The sequence below is a fragment of the Morone saxatilis genome, unplaced genomic scaffold (assembly GCF_004916995.1).
Source record: "Morone saxatilis isolate NCDOM2014 unplaced genomic scaffold, NCSU_SB_2.0 Contig3, whole genome shotgun sequence".
NCBI lineage: Eukaryota > Metazoa > Chordata > Actinopteri > Moronidae > Morone > Morone saxatilis.
The window spans coordinates 17358274-17383433 of NW_023339873.1; the positions used below are offsets into that span (position 1 = coordinate 17358274).

At 41.5% G+C, this 25160-nt stretch overlaps 1 protein-coding gene across 1 annotated transcript; it reads left to right on the forward strand.

Annotated features, from left to right (window-relative positions):
* Window positions 1-23396: 23396 nt before the first annotated feature.
* Window positions 23397-24152, forward strand: olig4 (oligodendrocyte transcription factor 4). The gene has a single exon (XM_035674553.1). It carries the CDS (start codon window positions 23397-23399, stop codon window positions 24150-24152), a length of 756 nt encoding a protein of 251 aa, XP_035530446.1.
* The last annotated feature ends 1008 nt before the right edge of the window (window positions 24153-25160 follow it).

A 25160-nucleotide genomic window follows, 5' to 3' on the forward strand; every position in this document is an offset into this window, starting at 1 on the left:
GAAAACTAACAATAAATAGTTCACGGCACACCTTTCTTAAATTATGACCATGCAGAGAATTTAAAACACAGCTGGTTGCGCCAGCTTGTTAAATTTAGCCTTATTAAAACATAACAGTTTACTAAACAGAGATCTACGGTATAAATCGCTAAATGAAAATGGGTTGCACCATACAAAGTTATTAAGCAAAGATTAGTATTAAATAATTACACTCTTAGTTAGCTTAAGCAATGCTACACATGACTAATTTAGACTGGAGAGTAAAAGAGGTTAAATGAAATATACTTGAAACTTTCTAAAGTCATGTTTGACAATAAACTGGGAAGATGTGAAATTACGCTTTATAGAAATAACAAAAAAAAAACTTAATTTACTAATGTTTAGTTAGGTTAGCATCATCCGATATTTTCCACTCAAAATGCTCCACACGTAGTCTCAGAAGTTTTTCTCACGCATGTGTGCAGCAATTTATTGATTCACCATGTGTTTGTATCCAGCATTTTATTACAACAAGAGCATGCATCTCTTTTATTTTTTCTTAAGCAATTACTAAAATGGATGCGATTATATGTAGTGCACAGGACTGACCTATAGCTACTATGTTCTACAACATAAAAGATACTTTATTACATACACACAGTATACAGCCTGGTATATCAGGCTACAAAAATGTATTTCATTATTGCTAAATGCAATGCCCTTACATTTGATCAAACTGCAGCCATGCATGGTTCTACATTGAGGCAATCAAACGGGTGTGTTTTACAACACTTTCATCATCACAGTGTGTGTATCTCTGAACTTTATTAGAGGTTGTTTATGGCCCTAGAGTAAAGACTGCATCTCTGGTGTTCATGTGAGTTATTGATGTGTGTGGAGTGTCTGTGTGTAATTGTGCTGTGAGGTGTCTTGTCTATGATCAGGTCATTACATGAAGACCTGTGTTGACAGACAGAGTCCTTGGTTGTGAACGTGTCACTGATTAAATGGATCTGATTGAAATGTGTCCCCAGCGATGCTCTTGACCAATAAAGAGCCAGCAGGACCACAATACCTCATTGCTTCTGTAACAACCACCATAATTTAACAGCTAACCCCACACACTCAATCACACTCACACTCACACACACGTGCAGTGCACCCAACAAACGGCTATATTTTACAGCAATACAGTATAAGCACTTGAGAGTGAGTGTGCAAAATGTCAGCATGACCTACAGATGGGTTTACGTTTTATGCATGAGTGAGATGCTGCTCTGTAGCCACAATATTACGTAATAACTGAACTGCTCTGGAGATTCTAGCCTCAAGAAGAAAAATCTATTTGAGGAAAACACAAGAGAGGGCAAATGAGTGAAGATCAAAGGTGTTTCAATCAGGAAAATCACAGGAAATTGGGGGGATGAGGAGAGTGAGACAGAATAGTAAAAAGATTCTCTAAATGTGGTTTCAACCTTTTTATAATATGCTGAATATTTTATTACAGCTGTAGCAATTAAGCAGCTATATAATTTTCATCTCTTGTGAAGTACAGGGTCATCTTCTCTTCTCTTCGAAACATCAAAGAGACAAACAGGATATTTAGAGAGTCTTTCCTCCCACTCCTTAAAAAGTGTTACCAAATACATTCACCTTGAACTCGTGGTGCACTAACAGATAACTGGCGTAGGTACTCAAGGAACTTTTCCACTAGGCTGTCAAGAGAAAAATTGCATTAAATTTTCATTCATGAAGTGTTATGTTGCAATAAAACATGACCCCAAACTGTGCACAGATGGAAAGGGAGGAACCATGCATGGCTAAAACCGAGCCACAAAAACCGCCCGGGGGACGAAGATATGGCCAGACAGAAGATGAAATTTCCTAGTAATTTCCGTGTGAATGCCCCTAACAAGGTTACATCATTCATGCATGCAAAGTCTTACAGACAGTAAGAGCCACATAAAGCTGAGCCCCTTACTCACCTCAGATTTAAAGGTTGATGATGTTTGCCTTGCAGGTAAACACACCCTTTCTTCTCTGATTTGTATTGATTGTACACCCAAGGTAGCTTTACGAGGCAGCAGGAATTGTGAGATCATGTGATCACGAGTGAATCCATCTTGTGGTTGACAAGTATTTTTTGTAAGAAACACAAGTGCCTGCCCTTTTCCAAACTGTTCCAACGACGATTTCTGTAATCAGTAATCAATGGCCACGTAGCCAATTAGGTGTCATGCCACTAGCCTCTGTCCTCTACATTTCTTTTACATTAAAAGTGCCTAAAATAGCCAGTGGAAGGGCATTAAAGCCCCCACAGTAGAAACGAGTGAGGAGCTACTGAAGTTCAGTCTTTCCCTCTTTCAGACAGTCCTGGAAATTGACTCTAAGGTTCAGTGTGTGAAAGTGCAGAGGTGGCTGCAAGAGAACAACACAATGATTGCATCTAAAAGGCGCTGTTGTTTGGGTGCAGGTAATGTGTCTGAGTGCAGGGAGAGGGACCCTGGAGCTGGCTCACAACTGCTTGGTTACGTTGTCTAATGAAAGCTTCATTTTCTCTGCTTTTGGATCAGGCTCACCTCATCCATCACCAGAAGCCCATCAGTGAGAGACGGTGGGAAAAGTGTGCAGCCTCTGGGACTCCCTTTATCCCCATCTCTGAAAATGAGAAAACTAATAATAGGACATGGCTGGGCATTATTGCAGATGGCATCATAGTGTTTTCTGATTCTCTGCCGTTGGAGCAAGCTACTGTGTGTTTGTGAGATCAGATGTGGTTTAATGAGGTGGGTCAAATATCAGGATCCAAACACCACACTGTAACACTGCTACCATGACACATTCTTACAAATTCTTATATTTTTTCAGAATAGAATTTCTGTGTATCGAGGATGCATGTATTTGTATTTTAATGTGCATCAATGTGTGACAGTTGCATGCTATTATGAATAGTTGCTCTCTGCCTGCATGTGCGGCAAGTGGCTGCTTCAATAAAGAAAGATAGAGCGAGGAATGGATGGAAGACGAACCGACAGATTGCTGAGGGAATATGGCGGCAGATCCACCGCTAATGAACCCTGACTCAGCTGACCTCTCCGGGCTCCAGAGAGTGTTACCAGCCACACACACTGCAGCCAATTAGACCCGACCCGGAACCAAGACTCACAACATTACAAGGGAGCAGCGGCAGAGCATCTAATGAGTGTGTGTGTGCTATGACGTGGGATGGTATTGTTATGAGCTGGAGGCTAGATAAAGTAGATTGTGGATGTGTGAAATGAAAATGGACTTTGGCAAGGGAGGGTTTATTTAAAGCTGCACTAATCAATATTTTTAGATTAACAATGGATCAAATCAAATAAGTGTCAGCGCTTGTAGTGATGAACCCACAGACAATTATCACCCAACTATGCAGCTTCCTTCAGCTCTACGGCATCTTTTAGCGTCTCTTTCATCTAATAGTTTTTTGGTTGTACGGCCTGCAACTTTACTGTTTTGGTTGGGTCTCACCACCTTCATCAAGAGAGTGGTGAATACATTTTCAGCAAAAGTCTGATGAACCCACAGTACCCATAGTACACTACCTTCTTGGCAGGCAAAGTGAGTGAAATATTTAGTGGCTAAAGAGCCAGATATTTCCCTCAGGAGCTGGTGGAAAACAGTTAAAAGGAGAGTGAATATTGGACATAATTTCATCAGGAGGCCAGAAACACTAAATGGCACGCAATCTTGTCTTGCACCACACATCATGTTTTTCTGGTGGATGCATACACAATTAAAATATTCTTAACTTTGGAAGGCGTGAAATTGCTCCGCTAGTCATCGTCACCTTTGGAAGATAAAATCAATCAAGAGGTGGGCTTTACTACTTTACCACTTCCTTCCTGTTTTGATGCCATTTACTATGCTGGTAAATAGGTTAGCTAGCTAGCTAGTTAGCTGTTGTGTGTAGTGGGGGGTAAACCCAATTTAACTCAGTTTATCCACCTCTTGTGGAGGAAGTGTGGCTGCGAGTTTACTCATCTAGAGCTCGACATGTGCTTGATTATTATTGCTTATTTTAATTTTTTATATTAATCATATTTCACAATTAATCACAGGCGCACCAGCTGTTTTACCTGAAACGCTTTGCCATGCCGATTTCGAAGCAGCTACCCTTGTAATTATGCCATATCAATTTAATTTATAATGTGATTATATGTCAGTGTTGTGTTTGGAGCCTGTTGTGCTGCCCCCAAAATGGCTGAAATAATTCACACTGCAACACTATCCAGAAATAGTTGCTTAGAGCTTGGATAAAAACCCATTAACACAAATAGTCATTTAGCTTTAGGACAGCAATGACACATGAATGACCTATAACACTTATGCTAGAACTTAATGGTTTTAGTGTTCAATGGTGTTAAGGACTTCTTGACCGGTATTTTCACCCTGCAAAGAACCGCAAAGCCTAAAATATCCTGTCATGTTTAGCATTTATGTCATTGAAATGTTAAGAATGATGTGATGTGTGTCCACATGTATTTCCCCTGTCTCCTTTTCGCCTGTTGCTTTTTGGACCACTCTTTTTCTCACAGTGGAGCCATTAAGCTCTCCTTCACCTCCTCCACAACTCTCCCTGGGGATCCCATCACGCCCACTGTCTCCCATGGATATTTCAACTCTCGCTCTCATCACCGTGGAGACCCATCAAGCCGTTTGCTCCCAGTAGGCATTGGTCCATAACATGAATCCACCAATAACACAACATTATCACCTGCACTAATAGAGTCATTTAGCTGGTTTACATTCCTTTAAACGCCTCTTAAGATCGTGCACTGACAAAAGACTTCAGTGACTCCAAGGTTCAGCATTTCTAAGATACACTTAAATTGAAAAAACAAAAACAAAAAACTATTAGAGACTCATAATCAATGAACAGTTTTTCTGAAATTGATTAAACTGACCAATGTCCTGGAAATAATCAATGTTGTCCTCAGTCAGATCTCTCTACATAAACCTATGTGTGTATTTTGTACTTCAAAACGGCCTTAATAGACTTGCAGCATTCTTTTTTGGCGTTGAGCGAGTGGAATTCCTAAAGCTACATGCAAACAGTCTGGTAATGATCAAATTTGCATTTGTTGTTGTGGCTGATAATCAAGGAAGAAATTCATTTATGATTATACAACGCAAGGTTGTATAACAAAATGAAATTTTGCACCTTCTTTGTGCTAAATGCATAGAAAGACATAATTAAAATAAAATGAATAAACCAATATATACAGTTATTTATATACATATTATACATACAAATATACACCCAGGAAATAATCATGCAGTGCATCTTTTGAATTTGCGTCTGGGGGAATGTAAACAGCAGCAACAATATGGTTTCATCCTCACATAAAAAGAAACAGTGTCCCATACCCGCTTAGGTGGTCAGCGGGGACTGGGACACTCCACCGACACTGTTTATGTAATGAACCTGAGACACTTCATCATGAAGCCTGTATCATTAAAATATGAGGAATAAATCTGGAGTTAATGTGTCAATAAAGGCCTACCTCCTACTCTACCTACTCCTGGAAAGGTCCTGGGAAATGATTTCTTAGGGAGCCCTGTAGCATCCAATTGAAGTCTCTCCACTATAGCTGGCAACTTTCTGTAAGTTTCATTGTTTGATGATAAATTCAGTTGTGACTGGTTTTTATTATGTTTTCACACCAATGTGGAATGTTTCCCCATTTTCATCTGAACTGCTTTGTGGTATAAAAGAAAAATATTAAAGTAATAAAAATAAACATTCAGAATTCTTCTCTGAGGCTGTGGGATATGTGACCTCCTTTGCAGAAACAAACTTTAAAGTTTCTTTGTTGTCCTAGCAGGCAACACTGAAAGCTGATTTATTCAATTAACCCAATCTCTTGCGTGATATTCTGTTGTTTATCTTTGCGTGATTTCTCCATAGGGCTTCTCACCTCCTCCCACTCCTCTACTCCTCTGCCTATAACTTCATAAATTTGCCCAGAGTAATAACATTCTGCCTTTTATTCAACAATAAAGTGTGTAATGTATATTAAAGAGGTGGGTTTTCGTGCCAGAAACACCTTGAAGCGGTTTAAACTGCCTCCCATCTGAACCTACCAACTAGCTAAGAGATGAATTTCCTCTATAAAAGACAACATCAGGATCCTGAAAGAAAACACCTTCTGTTGAATCTGCAAAGATTCCTTTGGCCAATACTGTACAACAAATCCTGGTATAATCATTAATAATCCCCATGTGACATATCCTTTTTCTGGTGAATGTGCAAACAGTTTCCAATGATGACTTGGTTAGCCAGAGGAGGAAGATGGTGGATAAGAACGATAAAGATCACTCTGTAGACTAACTGCTCTGGAGCACATGGTTTCTCTAGTGGTAGTAACCAGTGATCCATGTTAGCAACCATGGTCTGAATTGGATACAATCTCCTCTCAAAATTTCCATGAATTAAGTTCGGTCTTATCATACAAATTTTTCACCTAGTTATCAAATTGCCAGTATAATAATATTTACCTCTCCATAAAAAAGACCCCTAGTTCCTGTACTCAGGGAGCAATCCCTCTATTCTACAGCAACAAAGTCAAATATTCTCCTGTTAATACAGTGAACTCTGATTCTCATTCTCTCTGTCTCTGCTCCCCGCTGAGCCTCTGCTCCCCCGAGAAACCACTATCATCCATATGCAGTATGTGTCTGTTTGACTTTGTCCCCATCTCAGTGCATAGAGAATGTGTTCATATGCACTCTGATACAATTATCCACATACTGTAGCTCACAGCTATCTGTCACCAACATATTATATCATACATTACAGTACACCCAGGGACCCTTATGTAGCTTTGATATGAGCAGTAGCAGTATGTATGTGTTCGCCTGGGGCTGGTATCTGATCTGAACTGATCACATGCCTGTTTATCATGTAGACATTAATCCAACAAATGTTCTTATGCAATGTACTGCAAGACATACTATAATCTGTTGAAATGTCCATGATTACAGTTAAAGGTTTCTACAGTCACACATGGAGCATGACAGAAACTACTGAGCCAAGATGAAAGCTGAACCTGGCCGACATGAGGCCACTGGAAGCTGAACATGGCCATCCTAACTCAAGCTGACACCAACATTACGAGCTCCACTCATTTTCTCTGGTGAATCTACAAACTCTCTCTTGATTTCCTCACCTCCTCCCTAGCTGGTTTCACCCTGAAATTGTCATTATTTCTGTGAAATTAGGAATCAGATTTACTCCAAAATATGTTCCAGTTGTCTTTCAGTTACTCTGTGGGGCTGGTGCACTGGAGGAGTAAAAGCCCTCTGCTTAACAGGCTCGTAAAAATAGAAGCTACAGTGTACTTGGCTCGTTACGGTGGAGTGAGCGTGAGGGGGATTTTTATGAGAGATGTGTGGCCTGGTGTGAGGCCGGGAAACGTACGTGACAATGCCAAGAGCCAAGAAGCAGCATAGGCCCTCAATGTACCGCACACCAGGGGGGCTGAATCCTTTTTTCGTCCCTAAAGACATTTCTGTGCAGGACTTATAGGATCTACATGAAACCAGTTCACCTTAGCATTGACTAAAAACTATGAAGGCTGAAAATCTGTCTAAAACTAATGTAGCAACCATGCAATAAATCCTACCGCCAAGAAGGTTTAGGTTTGAAACTGTTTTAGTGTGAACTGTGAAATTATGAAAGTTAAGTATTTCTTAGCAACGTCTTAACAGCTGTGCACAGAGTTGTGATATGACCAAAATCTCATATCTCGATATATGTAATATACATATCTTTAGAATAGTTTTCTGCTCTGTATCAGACTGTCCATACCCAAACCACATCCATGTGACAGAAGTAGCTCTTTTCGGTACGAGCTCCTCGTTTTGCCTTGTCAACTAATAAGCAATCCAGAAATTCACAAGAAAAAAAAAAATTTGGAGAAACAAATATAATTTTATGATGTATATATGTTTTGTATCTGTTAACCCTTCCTGTAAATTGTCTATTTTTCCTATTTCTTATTCCTTATATTTGCCTATAATAGGTTTCCACATGCATAGTGTACCGTGCCTTTGATTCTTATGGGTATGCTGACAGCTCCATCTCCCTCTGTTACATACACTGCAGGTAAAACAGCCTCTAGGGACGCCCCACGGCTTTCCTGCACTGCTGGGTGTTTTAGGAGATTTAAAACCTCCCACAGAGAGATACTTGATATCAACATATTACCCCTCTCTCTCTCTCTCTCTCTCTCTCTCTCTACTGTCTCTCTATCAATTAACACAATTACCAACTATCATTATGTAAGCTGCAATCAAAGCCTGTGATGGCTGAGGATATTTGCATGTCTCAAAACACATTTACAGTACACTGCAAAGGATGTCACACAGCATGTATGCTGATGCTGATAACATGCCAGATCTGCTCACTGTACCTGCTGCTGTTCACATGGTGGAGTCGGACTGGAAAAGAGATCCACAGCTCCCCCTGTCAGTAACAAGGAGCAGTGCTTGACAGATTTTCGAAAGCTGTCATGATGTGTTGTGGAGTGCTTTATTGCAATCCAATAGCCTCGAACAAGTCCGTGTGTTAATTAGACATGCACACATGCAAAACACAGAAGCAAATACACACACAAGATGCATTAACTCTCGCAGGGTCCAATAAACTCCCTCAAGCGCTTTACCTCACCTCCCACCTCTCTGCCTGTCACTAGACTCTCTCCAGCTCTCGTCATCTCCCCTGAGGTCACTGAAATGCTGCATAATGTTTGTTCGCCCGTAAACGCACCATAAAATAAATGGTCCTGAAGTCGGGACAGGTTCTGCAAAGTCACAGTGACATTGCTGAGTGAGCCAGGGCGAGAGTGCTGATGGAGGCACGAGATTGTACACAGATGAATATTCCACTGCTGAGAAATATCATTAATCAGGAGCTTACCTTCTCTGTCAGCCTGTGGTTTGGCCGCCCCAGACAGACGCTGGTTGAGGTCAGGGTGTGATGACTGATACTAAATGTGAAAAAGTCTCTTTTTTTACCTTCCTCGTCCTCGTCTAACATTATATTCTCTTGCATTTTGTCATATGCAGGTGTAATTTGAAAACTTTTACTTGTACTTCTGTGCATGAGATGAGTTAGATCTGGATGTCCATGAGCTACAAGTCAGAGGTACATGCATAGAATTTGTATGTTTCACAACCACTATACAGCAGCTGGGATCATGACATCCATCCGAGCTTTTGTAATTTAGCATGAAAGGCAGTAAAAGGAAGGACAAAGTTAACACAACCGTGAGCCCCTCAAGCTCTTCCTCTCCTCCTCTTCATCTTTTTTTTATTCACAGGATAAACTGGCAGCAGAATTAAATCACTTTTCAGAGAGTGAGAGGAGGAGGAGGAGGAGGAGGGGAACGCGGCTTCCTCTGCCCCAGGATATCGCCGCTGTCTCCTGTCCCCAAAGTTGAGGAGTTTTAGAGCGGTAGATTTAGAGAGAAATGGGAGGCGACAATATGACAATTTATCTGCCAAATGTGAGTAGGATTCTATAATCCGCTTCAGCTCTCACCACGAAAAATGGGACAAACTCTCTTGGGATGTACTATTTACCGGTAGATGATCTTTGTGTCCTTTTTAATGGACTTTTGTTTGGTTTGCTGTTTTCACACATCTCTCCTGTCTACTATATAAGTGACTAAAAGTGTGCAATTACATAACGTTCATGCAGTGAAGAGGAACAAATAACACGAAAGGGAAGTTGGGTTGTTTACTGAGAACTTTCTGCCGGTGTTCCTTTAATCAGAAATGCAAAAGATTAGCACCTGAAAAGCCTGCTGTGGGCCTGTTAGTGCTCAGACAGGTTCAGTCTTTCAGGGTGTATCAGCCTTTTTCTAACATATGTAAAAAGACAGAAGCCTTACAGGTTGTACGCCACAGAAGACCACAGGTCTTCCCTGTTGGCAGCATGGTATATAGTGCTGCTGATTTGTAGTTTCCCTGAGCCTGCAAGTCTCCCTGGGGAGCAGGTTTTTGCTGCTCTCCTTCGCTCTCTGCATTAACTCTCATAAATGATGGAGGAGGCACGTGTCGACCTCAGTCTGGGGCAGTTCTCGAAACACACTGATGCTATTAAATATAAAAAAGGCATATATCCACTGTATAGATGTGAAAAGAAGAGGGTAGAGATGATGTCAGTGTCAAGTGAGGGAATTCTCAGAGAAAGAAAGAGCCTGTATCTTACAATGTCTGTTTTAATCATTCTATTAATAACCATGTGATCCTTTAGTTGAATTAAAAACCACCAAAACGGCAGCTTAAACTGTTGCAATGACTTCTAATGAATGAGACAATCGCAACACCTTCCAGGATCAAGTTTCAGCCATTCAATAATATTGAGCCTTCTGGGATCATTTAGCCACTGAATGATAGGCTATTTAAATTGCTGCTTTCTTTCATCATTCTGTGCATCCTTTTTGGATGTGGCAGACCCAGCCAAGGAGGTGAGTTCAGGCCCTCCGAGGATGACGATAAGTCCCAGCGGGAGGCGAACATGGTGGTGGTGAGAGTACTTTCTTCAAAGGCAGGCTTGTCAGATATCGTCAGCCACGGCACTCTTATGTAACTATGTGCCTGCCTCTCAACTTGACAACCAAATGTGCCTCATCAGCTGTCTTCACTGCATTATTCATGAGAAGAGTGGAAATGAGTGACTTGAATACACTCCATCTATCTTAAATGAACGTCTTAGCCTTTGGCAGAGCACAGTGAGGTCTGGGTTGGAAGCTTTGTGTGTGTGTGTGTTGGTGGGTGACCAAATCAGGGATTTGAAAAGTGCACTTAATTTACTGCAGCAGGTAAATAATTGAAGCATAGAAGTTAATGACTAATGTCTACACCATGTGCGAAAATTCTACTTAAGATTTGCATGAAGATGTAATGTCTTAAAAAGTGTTAAGAAAATGATCCTGTGAATAAAATATCACATCAGACAAATCCTATTTTTAGCTTCACTTTGTCACACTTTGTTATTTCACTGCTGGTACAAAAGAGGAGCTACACAGAAGCTAAAGGGACCTGTTCTGTGATTTGTTTGATTGTTTGAGAGGAACCACTAGTGGGCGCAAGAATTCCTAAAAGTTGCTCCTGCAATCTGTTCTGAGGAGTTCATGATTATGATTGCCTATAAAATGCATGTGCAAAATCATACAATACAAAGAAATATGTTTTAATTAGCTAAATATTTTAATCTCATAAAAAGTGAATGTCTTTTTCTTGTGTTTTGCTCTCTAATTTATAATGGGTACAAAATAACACATGTACACAGTTTAAACATGGAAAGGATGTGAAGAATATAGTTCTAAAGAAGCATATTCTAACATGCAGGGGGAACAAATGTGGTGATACTAGATCTCTCACTTAATTTCTGTCTTGATACTCTCTGAACCATGATTAAAACTGACAACTCACTGCCAATTTTTTCTGTAAGCCAGTTTAAACATTCACTCAACATGATACCTGCTGAGAAATGTACCAGTTTCTGCATTTTTCCAATTGATTACTGTTCTTAGAAGCCGAAAAACCAGAGGAAACATAGTTTTCAGGCGGGTACGAGCAGCAGCAATCTGTAGTCAAGGACATACATGCAAGTGGAAGATTGAGACCAAAAATCAATAATAATGTGAAGTTAGGTAAGAAGTGCAGGTGTGCAGGAGTTCTCTGTAAACTATCTTAACTTTAGACCCATCTAACATCCAACATGACACACAGTGAGATCTATCTTCTCTTCCCAGAAGGACTTTGCTGTTGTGATGCCTCAGCATGTGTAATAGAGTACTAACGTCCACACCGCTGCCTGTATTGATGTTTGAACCATTTTGTGTCCTGAGGGTGTGATATTTACTTTATGTGGTATTTCCTGTCTGTCTGTGACTGCAGATGCAGTGGAGTGGATCAGCAGCGTAATACAAGCCCAAAACAGTTTATCCAACACAAGCTAGTATCCTTCATCTCAAATGAAACTTATACAGAAACATATTATCTAAAAAAAAGACATTTTAGCTGTTTAAGACAACACTGTTCTTCAGAGTGTCTATTGTCTTTCTACATATGAATTTACTATATTTCACTGACATGTTAGATGATCAAGTTAATGTTTATCGTGTAACCAACCAGTGTCTGAGAAAGTGATCTGATGTGTTTCCCCAGTCTGTTTGTTTTAATCTTACCCCTCTCTCCCCATGCTCCCTGTATGTGACCTTTCCCCCAGTCCCACCCAAAGCCACGTACATTTTCTTTGGGGACAAAGGCATGTCCCCGAATCCCGCTGACTCCCTAGGCAGTGGTCTGGTCCCAGGGCCACGCCACACTGAGAACCCTCAGAGGCCCACGTCCTGGAGGCTGCAGCATCAAAGAGTTGGCGGGTCAGGGGGCCGAGTAGAACCTGGTTTAACCCTCCCGTGCCCTTTGCATCACAATGTCCGGGTACGTTCCCACTCTTTAACCCTCACTTTCCCCGTGATATGCACATATCAATCACAGTACCCCTCCTCCCTAACAACCCTTATGTGTCCCTCCCTCTGATGCCTGACATAAACATCACACTCTGAGCTACCTGACTCTGGTTATAGATACATATTGGCTGGAAAATTTGACCTTGATAAAGGGCAGGGGTATATGTCTGGATAATGATGACATCAGAAATCAACCTCCGAGCACACAGTAAAATAATTCATCCCAATCTTTCTGTAGCTGCCAGCTAACTTGAATGTTCTCTTTCATTATTATTCTGAAAACTAGACACTGTCCATGAACTGTGTTTTTAAGTATGTTAATCCTTTGATAACAAATGCGGTGACTTCTGATTATCGTTCTCAAATTTCCCTTCTTAAGACCTATTTTGTTTCCATATTAAACAAAATGTACAACACAGATCGTTCCAGTAAAATGAGATTATGACCCACAATTAAGTTATTTTGTCAAGCATCACTCATGCTAGATGACATTTTAAATCGGAGGAAGTAGACGGCCCTAACTTTTCTGGCGGAGCTTATGGTCCCACCAACCGTATTACACCATCCATAAAGATGTCAAGGCATCACAAATCCCTTTATCTCACCGCCATTTCCACTGAGATGGCGATTATCCATGCCGTGCGAGACACATTATGCAACAGAGTAATAGACTTGCCATTCAAAGTTAATGGGATTATATTTCAGTCTGTGCCGCTCCGACGTGTCTATAAACAGGGTTTTGCTGAGGGAAAAACTTTTTTGCAATCTAGATTTTGCCAGACACAATGGGTCTGCGTTCAGGAAGTGTGGTTAATCTATTTAGACGCATTTTCAATCGCTCACCCTAGCCCCCATGGTTATTCAAATAGTCTTGCTGAAGTCAGATTTAGGGGGAGACAAAAAGGCATGTGTCTTGCACCATAAATAAACAAAAACACAATAGTTTTCACTCAAAGTGTTGCATAAATTCTAAGCCAGAAAGTGAAATGACACTGGAGTCATCCCCTCTGGCCAGTTTAACATAACAACATTCAATGTATTATCATGAGTTTACTTTTGAGAAGGAGCAGAAGGCAATTGTTCCACAGGGATGACTTGGTTAACTCGAATGGGAGGAGGAGAGTGAAGGGCAAAGGGCAAAATCTTACATGAGTTTCCTCTTTCTCCGATGCCCAATAAAATTGTGAAAGGACTGAAAGTGAATGGCAGGGATGGGGTCACTGAGGGACACAATAGTAACTGAGGAGATAGGAAATCTAATCAGCTTGGAGATGCTAATTTTATGGAGCACCAATTAAGGAGAGTTTTTTATGATACTTATTTGAGAAAACAAAACAGCAGAGCTCTCCCCTGTTGGTTGGGGGCCACTGGTTGAGTGGCCCCTCTGCACTAGTGAAATGTCCCCCCTTCTCTTCTCTTCACCTCAGCCTCTGCAGCATTGGGCCCAGGCTCTAATGGGATGGCACCTCCTTTATGCCTGCCCTCACCCACATTGGGGAAATGAGGCAGTGTCTGTTTGTTGTTCTGGAAGGCTGTGTGTCCCGTTTATCACTGTCAAAGCACAGAAACACATAGAAAGAAGAGGACTGAGGGGGGGTGGGGGGATCTGCCGTCCAATCTGTCCTGCTTTGGGCTTTACGACCATGGGCCCCACGTGGCGAGTACCCCACCCTGGACCCATACATCTCCATCTCTTCCTTTCGGGCATCGACAGCCTTTGTATTGGCTCACTCCGGCTGCCAAGATATGTGTCTGAGCTGCTAACGGGGGCCCGGGTACAGCTCCTAACTAGACAATGACGGGATATCCAAGACGGCCAATGTTTAACCAGCAAGCGGCCCACTCACGCCTCTGCCTGGCCCCATAGCCCCCTGTGCCTTTGTGGGCTCAGGGTTAATCTTTTAAAGGCCGGAGCTGGGGCTCACCCCCTCCTGCCCACTGTCCCCCAAATATACTGCCACACAGTCAATAGAGCTGTACTTTTACGGGACCTTTTGTTTGAGTGTTGCGTACTCTGCCTTTAAGTCTACAGTGCTTCATTACTCTCTGATCCTTAAATCTTAGGAATTAATACATCATGAATAGTAGATCACTTGGAAAATGGAGCAGAGTGAAAAACTTAAAAGGATGCTTTGTAGTCTCCAGTGCCAGTGCTTGGTAAACTTAAATAAAATTAATTAATAGTGCTGGAAAAGATGTACTACATAATAGACTATGAATTTTAACATGGTTTAGGTAGCAAAAGGACAGACTCACATCTAACAACAGCTGCAACAGGTGGATAGATATTTGATACTGTTAAGTGCTCTTTACATATTCCTTTACATTTATGTACCTTTTCCATTACTTCTCTTCTCTTTCACCAAAATACATCGATAGACACATAGAACAAAATGCAGCCGCTATAGCGATCTCTCTTGTTGAAAGATGACACGTTGACCAACCAAAGTATCGAGATTGAATGAGCCACTACGATAGACAGTAATTGAAATTATTTAATGCTGCACTCAGCAGGGCAGGGTCTGTTGGGCCAAACTTAGAGGCCTGTGCCTCTCTGAGATAGGAAAAGTGAGACAAAGAATGATATCAATAACAAAGGTGCTGTAAACCTACACTGGGTCCTCATGCCACTGGGAAGCCACACAGCCATAAGACAGCAGCCTGGTGCAGCATCTGAGAAACGGGACTGTTTTCTCTGCTCTGAGGGGAGAATAAAGAAATCTGTGTGCTTTCCCTTTCACAAAAAGTGTGGGGTCATATAGTGACTTGCTATCTCTGTTTATGAAGAACTGGTGATATGTCTATATCATAAGGTATTGACGAAGAGGACTGATCTGAATATCAGTGTATCAGTATTGAGTGTCATAGTCAGATGTGCTGTGATGTACTATATATACTAGGGGAGGGAAGTAAAACCATCATTATGTTTATTAGGTATGAAATTGTTAATCTTGATGAAACATATTGTTGCTGTGTAATTGTATTTCTGGTCTTCATTATTTTTTTCTATTTGTGTTTATTTTAATTTGTTTTTAATTTAAAAAACATCAATATGGATAGATTTTATTTTAATTTTTATTGTTTTTTTAATGTTGTTATAATGGAATTCTTCACCAAAGCACTTTGAATTACCCCTGTGTTGAAAAGATACACAAATACATACAAATAAACATTCCTCAAGTTCCGTTCCTTAGTTTTGATTGGCCGAGACATCTATAACACAGTTCACTTAGCAACCACATTAAAATGAAAATAATAAAAGCGTAATGATGAGAATTATACTACTAAACTATAACCACACAGCAGTTATGAAATTAGTCACAAAGTGCTTTACAGCAAACAAATAAATAATATCCAAACAACAGTGTAATCACAATGTGTGCAAAACTAATAATACAGTTTCAAACAAATATAATATACTGACCATTAAGAGAACCTTTCTGAGCCTATTCCAGTGGGGGACATGTGGGACCAGAGCTAAAAATGAATTCCAAAGTTGAGCCAAAATGATTTAGTCAGATCAATGGAATAATTTTCAAAGTGATCTTTCACTGAATAGCATTGTGTCCTAACTTAGCTGCAGTGGAGGGAACAACACAAACAGGGAATACTGCACTGAAGAGCAACTTTTGAGGATAAAACTTAAATATTTAATGAACATTTTTGTTTCCTTGAGTGCATTTCCTCTGTTTTATGAAGCAATAGGCCTTTTTCACTGCAGACATTTTTTACATACCAGATCTAACTGGGCTTCCAAGGTATTGTGCATGCCAATGCAGTGGTATAAAGGGATATCATGGCGTAAATGTAATGGGAGCCATTGTTGGTGTTGATGTACAGCACCTGCCAAGTGAAAGTGAAAATGTCTACCGTTAAAAAGGTCCACGGGCTTCTCATGGCTGCTATTCACATTTAATTTGAAAGTGACTTTTGGCTTATTTAAAAATCCCTGTTGAACAAAGCCCGGCATGTCTTGTATCTTATATGAAGGACGCTGACCCCCTTCTTCCCCACTAGTTAAACAACAGGAGGTCTATAAACCACAGGGTCATGGCCTGGTTTTTGTCAGCAAAGCAGAGAAGAGAACTACACAGCCACTCTGAGTTTGTGCTTCATATTGTGTGTTCGAGAGTCACTGTGTGTGTTTTTCCATCAATTGTCACTCCTACGGGACACAGTTACAGATCTGTCGTAGGTCCTGTCTATGTCTTAGCCATGTTGGATACTTGATGATAATGTGGCACAGGAGCAGATCTCCTCATCAGTATTCAGATCCAGCCATATGTGAATTAAGGTTTAATGTGCGTCCATAATCGCCCACCTGAGCCCTTTGGGTGACTGGTGGACTGAATGTGTGTGTCTTTGTGTGTGTGTGGGGTGCCATTAAAAAAAGGAATGGCTGGGGGTAAAACAGAGCAAAAGAGCAGGACAGGGACAGAAAGATGATGAGATGGAAATGACAATGGTAGAATTTTATATGGATGATTTCAAATTCAGTTTTTACATTTAAGCAGCAGCCCAATGAGCAAACACAAGATACACAAATGATAGAAACTGAATATATGGCAGTAATGCGCCATGAACCCTACTTTCACAGCTCTCTAATGTACAGAATAGGCATGTGCCCATTGAGCTAAATTGCAGTTATTCATTTCACTACATTGAGCTAAAAGCCAAAGAAGTCAATTGTGTGTCACTAACTAGTCTGATGCCTTCAAAAGACGATTACTTAAAAAACAGACACGCTTAATTCAATGAGCCAGCAAAGGCTGTATAGAAACCAAACACATGTGGGCGCACACACACTCACACTGACCATTGATCAGCTCGTCAATCACGGGCCAATGAGGATAGCCAGTGGCCACCAACACTCAGGTTATTGTGCGTGTTGACCCCGGGGTCAGCGGTAAGTAGCTAAGGACTGAACCCCACACAAAAGGACAGCATCATGTACTATGAACATACAGTAGCATTGCCGCTGGCACCCTTATGAATAGACACATGGCAGGCCTATCCACAGATGGGACAGGGACGAGGGAAGGGGGGGGGGCTGTGTGTGTGCATGTGTTGCCGTGGTGAAGCAGCACATGCGGAGGTAACAGACTGAAACAATGGTGCTGATGAAAGGCAGGAGCCGTGCCTGGGCTTCGGGGAGGGAGATTATTGGGCGAGCAGGTCCCCTGTTTTTATCAGACTGGATAACACAGAGACGAGGGGGATGGAGGAGACAGAGGGGGGGCCACAGAGCGGCAGAAGTCTGGAGACCGCCGACACAAAGCCACCCCCATGCACCAGTGAGCGGCCAACTGTTCAAAAGTGTGACCAGCACAATGCTGAACAGATACACTTTGTGTGTGTGTTGTGTCTAAGTGTGTGCATCTGTATAGGCTTGTGGGGATGTGTGTGTGATGGTTTGATTGATTAGGATTTGCCAACTGACTGTTTTAATCCTTTTCTCTACCACAACTATACACTCATATAGTTATCATTATACATGCATAATTACCTTTCCTTGTATAATTAACTAAATCTATATCATTATTGGTTTATTAAACAAGCTTAAACTTAGAACTTAAACTATAGCATCAATATAAAGGGTCAGTTCACCCAAGTGACCCAAACCCTAACCCCAACATATTTTCTTACTTACCTCTAGTGGTATTTATCATGCAGATGGATTTGGTTTCATTTAGTTGAAATATCTGTCTCCACCCCAATATAACTGAGACGAATAGAATTTAATTTTGATCGTCACTGCTCTGAAAAAAACCCCCAACAACATTAGAAAAGCTGAGCTGCAACATATCTCTCCAAAAATTGTGCCCCCCATTACTCTGAATGATTCACAGACCGATGTTTGAACTGTTTTCATTCTAAATATCCCTCTGAAAACTATTGACAGCATGTAATATGGATTAACACTGGACACTGTTGTTTTCAATGCTGTGACTACCTCAAATCAAATTATATTTATCTACACTGTACTGAGGTGGATGCAGAAATGTCAGAGATAGTTATCTCAGAACTTGGACAAATAAAACCAGAACAATGTGCATTCATGGAAATGTTTTTGCTGAATTTGGGTGAACCAACCCTTTAAAACAGCAGGCACTTGAATGATGAATGTAAAATACATCACAAGTGGTCAGTCGTGCATTTTGCCATTTTGCCACAGAGATTCTTCTGTATCGTAAATAAAACCATATGTGTGTGCCCGGCTGTGTCTGAAATCACACTTTACTATAACAGTGGTTCACTACATTCATTTTATGGAATCTCTTTTCACTGCTCAATATTTAGTGACCATTATAAAGCGACTAGTTAATGAGTGAACGAGGGAATGATTTCACACACAGCACCTGTGTGTTTCACTTGCTCTTAAAATGATCCAATGTACCTTTAAGTGATGATTCAGGATCATGTTGAATACGGTAATGTAAACTAACATCAGTCACCGTAAGCTGCTGATGCATTTTACTTCTTACGAATTTAAATGTGTTATTTCTTCTTTTTAAGAAATAGTCTCACTTTAGGATGTGAATCTTTCTCATTTAGCTGTGACAGTCTTCAGGAGGTTGCCATCATTTGGGTCCTGGCAACCTGAAGGCCAACATCTGGACCTGGGCCCTACACCTCCTGATGATGGTCTGCTTGGCAACCGGTTCTGCTCTTTTCCCCTTTCACTCTCTCCCCCTCTCGCCTGTCTTTCCTCCTTCAGCGTCCCCCCGGGGTAATTGTGGGGTAATTTATGAAGTTCTAGCAGCATGGAGCAGGCCAGTGTATGGGACAGCCTGCTGACCGAGCCCCATTCAGCTCCAGAGGAGAGGGCCTGGACTCCTTTTATCCTACCAATAATCAGCATCTCTCCCTGGGCCTGGATCCCCCTCCTGACTCTCCTTGCCCTGCAGCCCTCCACAGCATGCAACCCTCCGTGGCCGCTTAAAGATGAAGGGGAAAGTTATTGGACTCTTTAGTGACTCATAAACATCCTAGGGGATTTTCATAGTGCCTTTGTGTCTTTTTGTTGCGGCCAAGATAATGCAATTGTTTCAGGCAGTGTAAATGAATAAATCACCGAGCAGTTTGTCTCAGTGTTGAGAGATAACAAAGGGCAGCACTCCCCGTTCTCAGAAACACTTGTCGGCCCGTTCAGACACTTTGTGAAACAATTTTATATCTCCATCCCCAGACATTGCTACTCAGAGGGAAATGTTTAGATCCATAGATGAAGCAAACCAAACCAATCCCACATATCTGCTCCCGCTTCTCCCCCTATGATGTTGATCTCAGAGCCTTGATATCCAAGCGACATTGAGAAAAATGGTGGTAAATAAAGGCTGCTGTGCCTCCACTATGGGATCTGCTCCCAACCACATGCCCAGATTAAAGCACTGTGTGTGTGTGTGTGTGTGTGTGTGTGTGTGTAGAAGATCTAGCCACTGATCCTGTTAAACAATGACCGGCAGAGAGAGAAGGAAGCCTTACGGTACACAGTACAGGTTTGTTCTTGAGCTTAGTGCTTTATTGAGCCATGATAGGCCCTAATCTAGCCTGATCCTCTGTTGCTACAAGCATATGCCTGTGATAATGCCCTCATTTTCTGGTCACCTGAGCACTTTCATTGGAGTGCACCCAGTGAGGCAGCAGAGAGGTGGTCCCTAATGCCTAAAAAAGTCTGTCATACAGCTCTTGAATTGGATGAAAGGTCCTGGAAGGTGGCATCCAGAGAAGAAAGTCAAACACTCTAATGCAGGGTTAAAAATTGAAGGATTATTTGGAAACATGGAGGGTGGCTACGCTTTCATTTGTAAAATACAAAGCTCAGAGATCCTTGTGTCTCTCTGTGTGGCCCGTTGCCTCTGTAAACACATGAATAAGAATAAGAATGAGCAGGAGAATGGGATTTATCTGGCTCATGCATATAGTAATGGAGTAAGAGAAGGACTGATTACACTCCTTTTATTCAGCTAGAGCCCCATACAATGATCCATATATGTGTTCCTAGTGATTTTACTTTTACTAATACACAACTGCTCTTAGCTATTTCTCACTGATGTGTTGTATTCCCATTCAGTGGTTATGAGTGACAATCTCACTAATCCAACATCTTGTACAGTTAATTAGTAGCCCTAGTGCATATTTCCTCAATTTATATATTATTTATTAAGACCATTAAAGAAACATTATTATATACATATTGTATTTAGATTGTGTAGAACACAATGGAAGCAATGGCACAGAACCAGCCATTAAAAGGTCTGAAACACTGAGAAAGAATGAAATCCGGATCCTTGTGTCCAGCTCAGTTAATTAGGACTTGGCCCAATTAACAGAGGATAGTCCAGCAGCCATGTTGGCTCCGAGCCTAACGATGGGAAAATCCATATGCTCCAAATAAATGGCCCATGTTGGCTCTCAAGGTTCCCCAATTATAATATCACTGAATGTTGGCTGAGCCAAAGCACCCTGCGGGGCCCCCTGATGGAACTGTGGTCGGGGTCCTGAGGAACCCTTTTGATTCCCACTCCTAACTTTCTGTGGGTCCATGTGTGTCGATGTTTGAGAAGGCTTTCTTACTTTTAGAACGCACCCACAGCGAGCAGGACAGACCACTGTGAGTCTCTGTGAGTCCATCAGAATTAAACCAGAGTTATTCATACTGGGCTGGCACACAATATAACAACACAACTGGAGTTATTTCATACAACGCAAAGGGTGTGATTTATTTCTTTAGATGTCTGTGTGGAAAAGGATATGTAGGAAACTCATAAATAGAACAAAGAAAAAAGTACCATGAGATGCACAAAAGAGATTGATCCAGTTGCAGCACATTAAATGGAAATCATCCGGTCTCTTCTCTTGGATGTAAGAGAACTGAGAAGATACGCTTGTCACATACAAGCTTACACTATACTTTCAGCCAAAGAGTGCTAATTGAGGAGTTTGTCTTGAAGCCATTTTTGTAGCGCCTCTTTCTCAAATAACAGAATTTCATGGAGAATAATGAGACATTGAATTCATGGATGGATGTGTTAAAGTTAAACACAGATTGACTCTGAAACTGATTTGTGTTTTTATAATGTGATAGAAGGGATTTGAGTATGCTGTGTTTTGAAAAATATATTAATGGTCTTTTGTATTTATCTGGCAAATTTTGAATCAATACAGAGTAATAATAGTTTGTAAATAATATTTTTTAAGGAAGAAATGTTGATAGTGGTATCAAGGGTGGGTTATCAGTCACATGTTGGGTAAATATAAACCCACTGCACCAAGAAGAGAATAGCAAATTGTTTCTTCCATGAGCTGACAGACAGATGATAGAAACAACACATTCAAGCCCTGATGCCTCTAAAAAGTTTCTTCCATTTGAACTGAATAAAACCTTGTATAATCGCTGTGCAATTATTATGCTCCAGGCAAGAATCAATGCTGCATCCAAGGTTCAATACTGTTTTGAACATCATTTTTTGCCATCCAGGATAGTGTAACACATGAGCAGTGTTATTATATTTTCAAACTGCTGGCCCTCTAGCACTGACTCACTGGAGGCTTTGCTTGGCAGAAGCCGACAGGAAATTCCTGAGCCCGAGCAATGAAATCCAGCCTCTGAACACCGCAGAGAGAAATGTTGAAGAGTCAGCTTGATCCAGCCACCAGATTAGATCAACAGATACATGCTGGACATTTAGCCTGGTAGGAATTTCTATGGCATAAATGGAAACTTCTCTATCTGAGATGCAGTTCCTTTAAAGTTTGCCTCACACTCCTGACAGCTGCCATTTCATATCAAGAGAAAGACGATACTTAAAGCAACTGTGAAAGAAACCTGAGAAAGTGCTTGTGGCTTTACGGTTGAATTAGGCAAAGACAATGCTGTGCCCACTCTTTAGTATCTTTTTAACTACCTCCTCCCCAACTGAAGGACCCCCTTCCAGTGATAGTGATGTGATTTCACAGACTGTTTGGGGAGCCGAGTCAAATTTATCTGACCCCTTTTGTCTTGAGCTCCTTGTTGAATTGTAGCTAGTCCGCCATTAACGCTGCTCTTTACATGTTTAAGCGCCTCATATGGTGCTTCATACCTTTCTCCGAAGTGTCTCATGGATACCATATGTAAATTGGGCCTTAAAGGCATCATATATCTGGTGTTATGGAACAAGGGCAATAAAAATGTGGTTGGCTTCACTCTTATGCAGCTCTATGGTTCAAACTCTCACTTTTGCTTCACTTTTAATGTCTGTATATTGTGAGTATATGGTGCACCTGTATTATAGTGCAACTCGGTGGATCAAAAAATATATATCGAAAACATATCAGGATAATTACATTAACCTTGTTTACAATATTGGAACCTAAGAGAAATACTCTACTACTTGTTTGCTTGAACAATTTTACTTTCACACATGCAACATATATTCATGGAAGTGAGTATCCTGGGTATACAGCTTAACAAACCATGTGAACATACCCCTGTTTTGGTTAATGTGTAGGGGGTTCATCAGGGTCGGGGGAGTTAAATGTGGGTGTGGGAAGGTGAAGTGGGGGCTGCAGGAAGGAGGTGCGGGGGGAGACTGTGTCCCTTCTGCAATTGGCTGTGACTCTAAGTGTCTCATTATGCGGCTTTATTGTTCCTTTGTTATGCCGGCCGTATAAATACACCCCAGTGGGCCCAGAGGGTGACAGTTTAGACAGACTCACTCCTGTGGACAAACTGATCATCAGACTGAACAGCACAAACTCTGATAGACTTTGGAGACACTACAGGGAACTGGAAGAACTCCAAAACAGAAAACCATAAGAAGCATCTGTAGGATTTAAACTCAAGCTCCTAGCATTTAGGGTAGTATTTTTGGACCATTTTTTAATTTGTGCCCCACTTTGACCAAGATGGATTCCGACGCTGGCTCCACCTGCAGCCGTTCCTCATCCCCAGACCTGGTGGTGGATAACTCTGCTGGGAGCTTCTTCTCTAACAAGATGTTCCAGACATACTGCAGAGAAAACAGAGCAGACAGCGAGGCCGGCCAGGGCAGGACGGAGCACTGCGGCGGGGGCGGTAAGAGCAAGAACAGGTCTGACCCTGACAAGGAAGAGGGGCAAGACCTGAGACTGAAAGTCAACAGTCGGGAGAGGAAAAGGATGCATGATCTGAACCAGGCGATGGATGGCCTGAGAGAGGTCATGCCCTACGCCCATGGACCTTCAGTCCGCAAGCTATCGAAAATCTCCACCTTGCTGTTAGCTCGCAACTACATCCTCATGCTGTCCAGCTCCTTGGATGAGATGAAGAAGTTGGTGGGAGATGTTTATGGAGGTGCCGCCGCCCAGAGCCGCACTGCTGCCCACCCCACTATTACCCCAGCAGCCGCCACTGTCCACCTCCCTCTACATCCTCTGGCCCAATCTCTGCACTCTCTAGTAGGCAGCACACCTTCAGCTCTCCAGCATCATTCAGCTTCTACAGCCCCGCACTCTCCTCCATCCACCAGCTACCTGAGTTTTCATGCTCCAGTCCAGGGCCTTCTCAAGGACCCCCTCCATCTGGCCGGCTCCTACAGGCACTTCCCGGGCATGCCATGCCCCTGCTCACTCTGCCAGCCTTTGCCCACCTCCACATTACACAGCCTGTCTATGAACAAGTGAGCAGGACTCTTAAAACTGACCTCTGCTGTTTGGATCAACGTATTGAACCAAGATCACAGAAGATTGTTAAACGAACTGCTAAAATGATGGCTGCTGCCAGAACTTGTACATATTGTATATATCTTCTACAATGCAAACTGCTGCTATTTTTTATCATTGGTCTCATCTGCATCGTTTATACAGAAATATTCTACATGCACAGGGATTTTCTCAGAGTCGCAAATACTGTAATTTATCTGATATCTGTGGTGATGAAACGCTGTCAGAAAAGGAACTGGTGTTGTGCAGGATTTCTATTTTCCTAAATTAAAATTTTTGTTATAATAATAACTCTTGTTTGCCTTTTTCTTTCCATGAATGTCATCTTTAAATCAATACTATATACTATTTTTTGTATTTGTGGTAGTTTTGTCATATTATTGCCTTTTAACAAGACAGCTACAACATTTCTAGAGGGATTTCAGACATACATAGAAATACACAGCAACTTTATGAAAACAATCAAAGCATCTTCTTTAACTGAACAGAAAGGGTTTTATTGGTGCTTGGAAGGACTGGAGAGCAGTGCAAAAAATTATTATTTAGGAATTGTCATTGGTTGCTAACCAGCTTTGGACAGCCTAACCTCTAAAGTGCTCTAAAGAGCCAAAGAGTGACAGAAGGACGAGACAATACGCCAGCACAGAGGCTGAATGTGGTGTTCTTGAGCCAGGGGACCATCCATCTTCTCCTCAACAGGGTGTAGGAGATGAAAGGACGACACAGGCGCCAGGAAGGCGCGTCACTTTTGTCTGACGCAGCCGAGGGATATAGCCATGTCCTTAGCTCTAGGCCAACGATTTGTCTCTGTCTCATAAGAACATGGATATAAGCACACAAAGGGCAAATCTAAAGTGGACGACATAATGCAGTCAGTTTAAAGAAAGTTTCTATAAAAGCATGATTTTCTTCTTTAACTTTTAGATGTGTAGTAAATATTTCCATACACTATCAACACAGATTGCAATC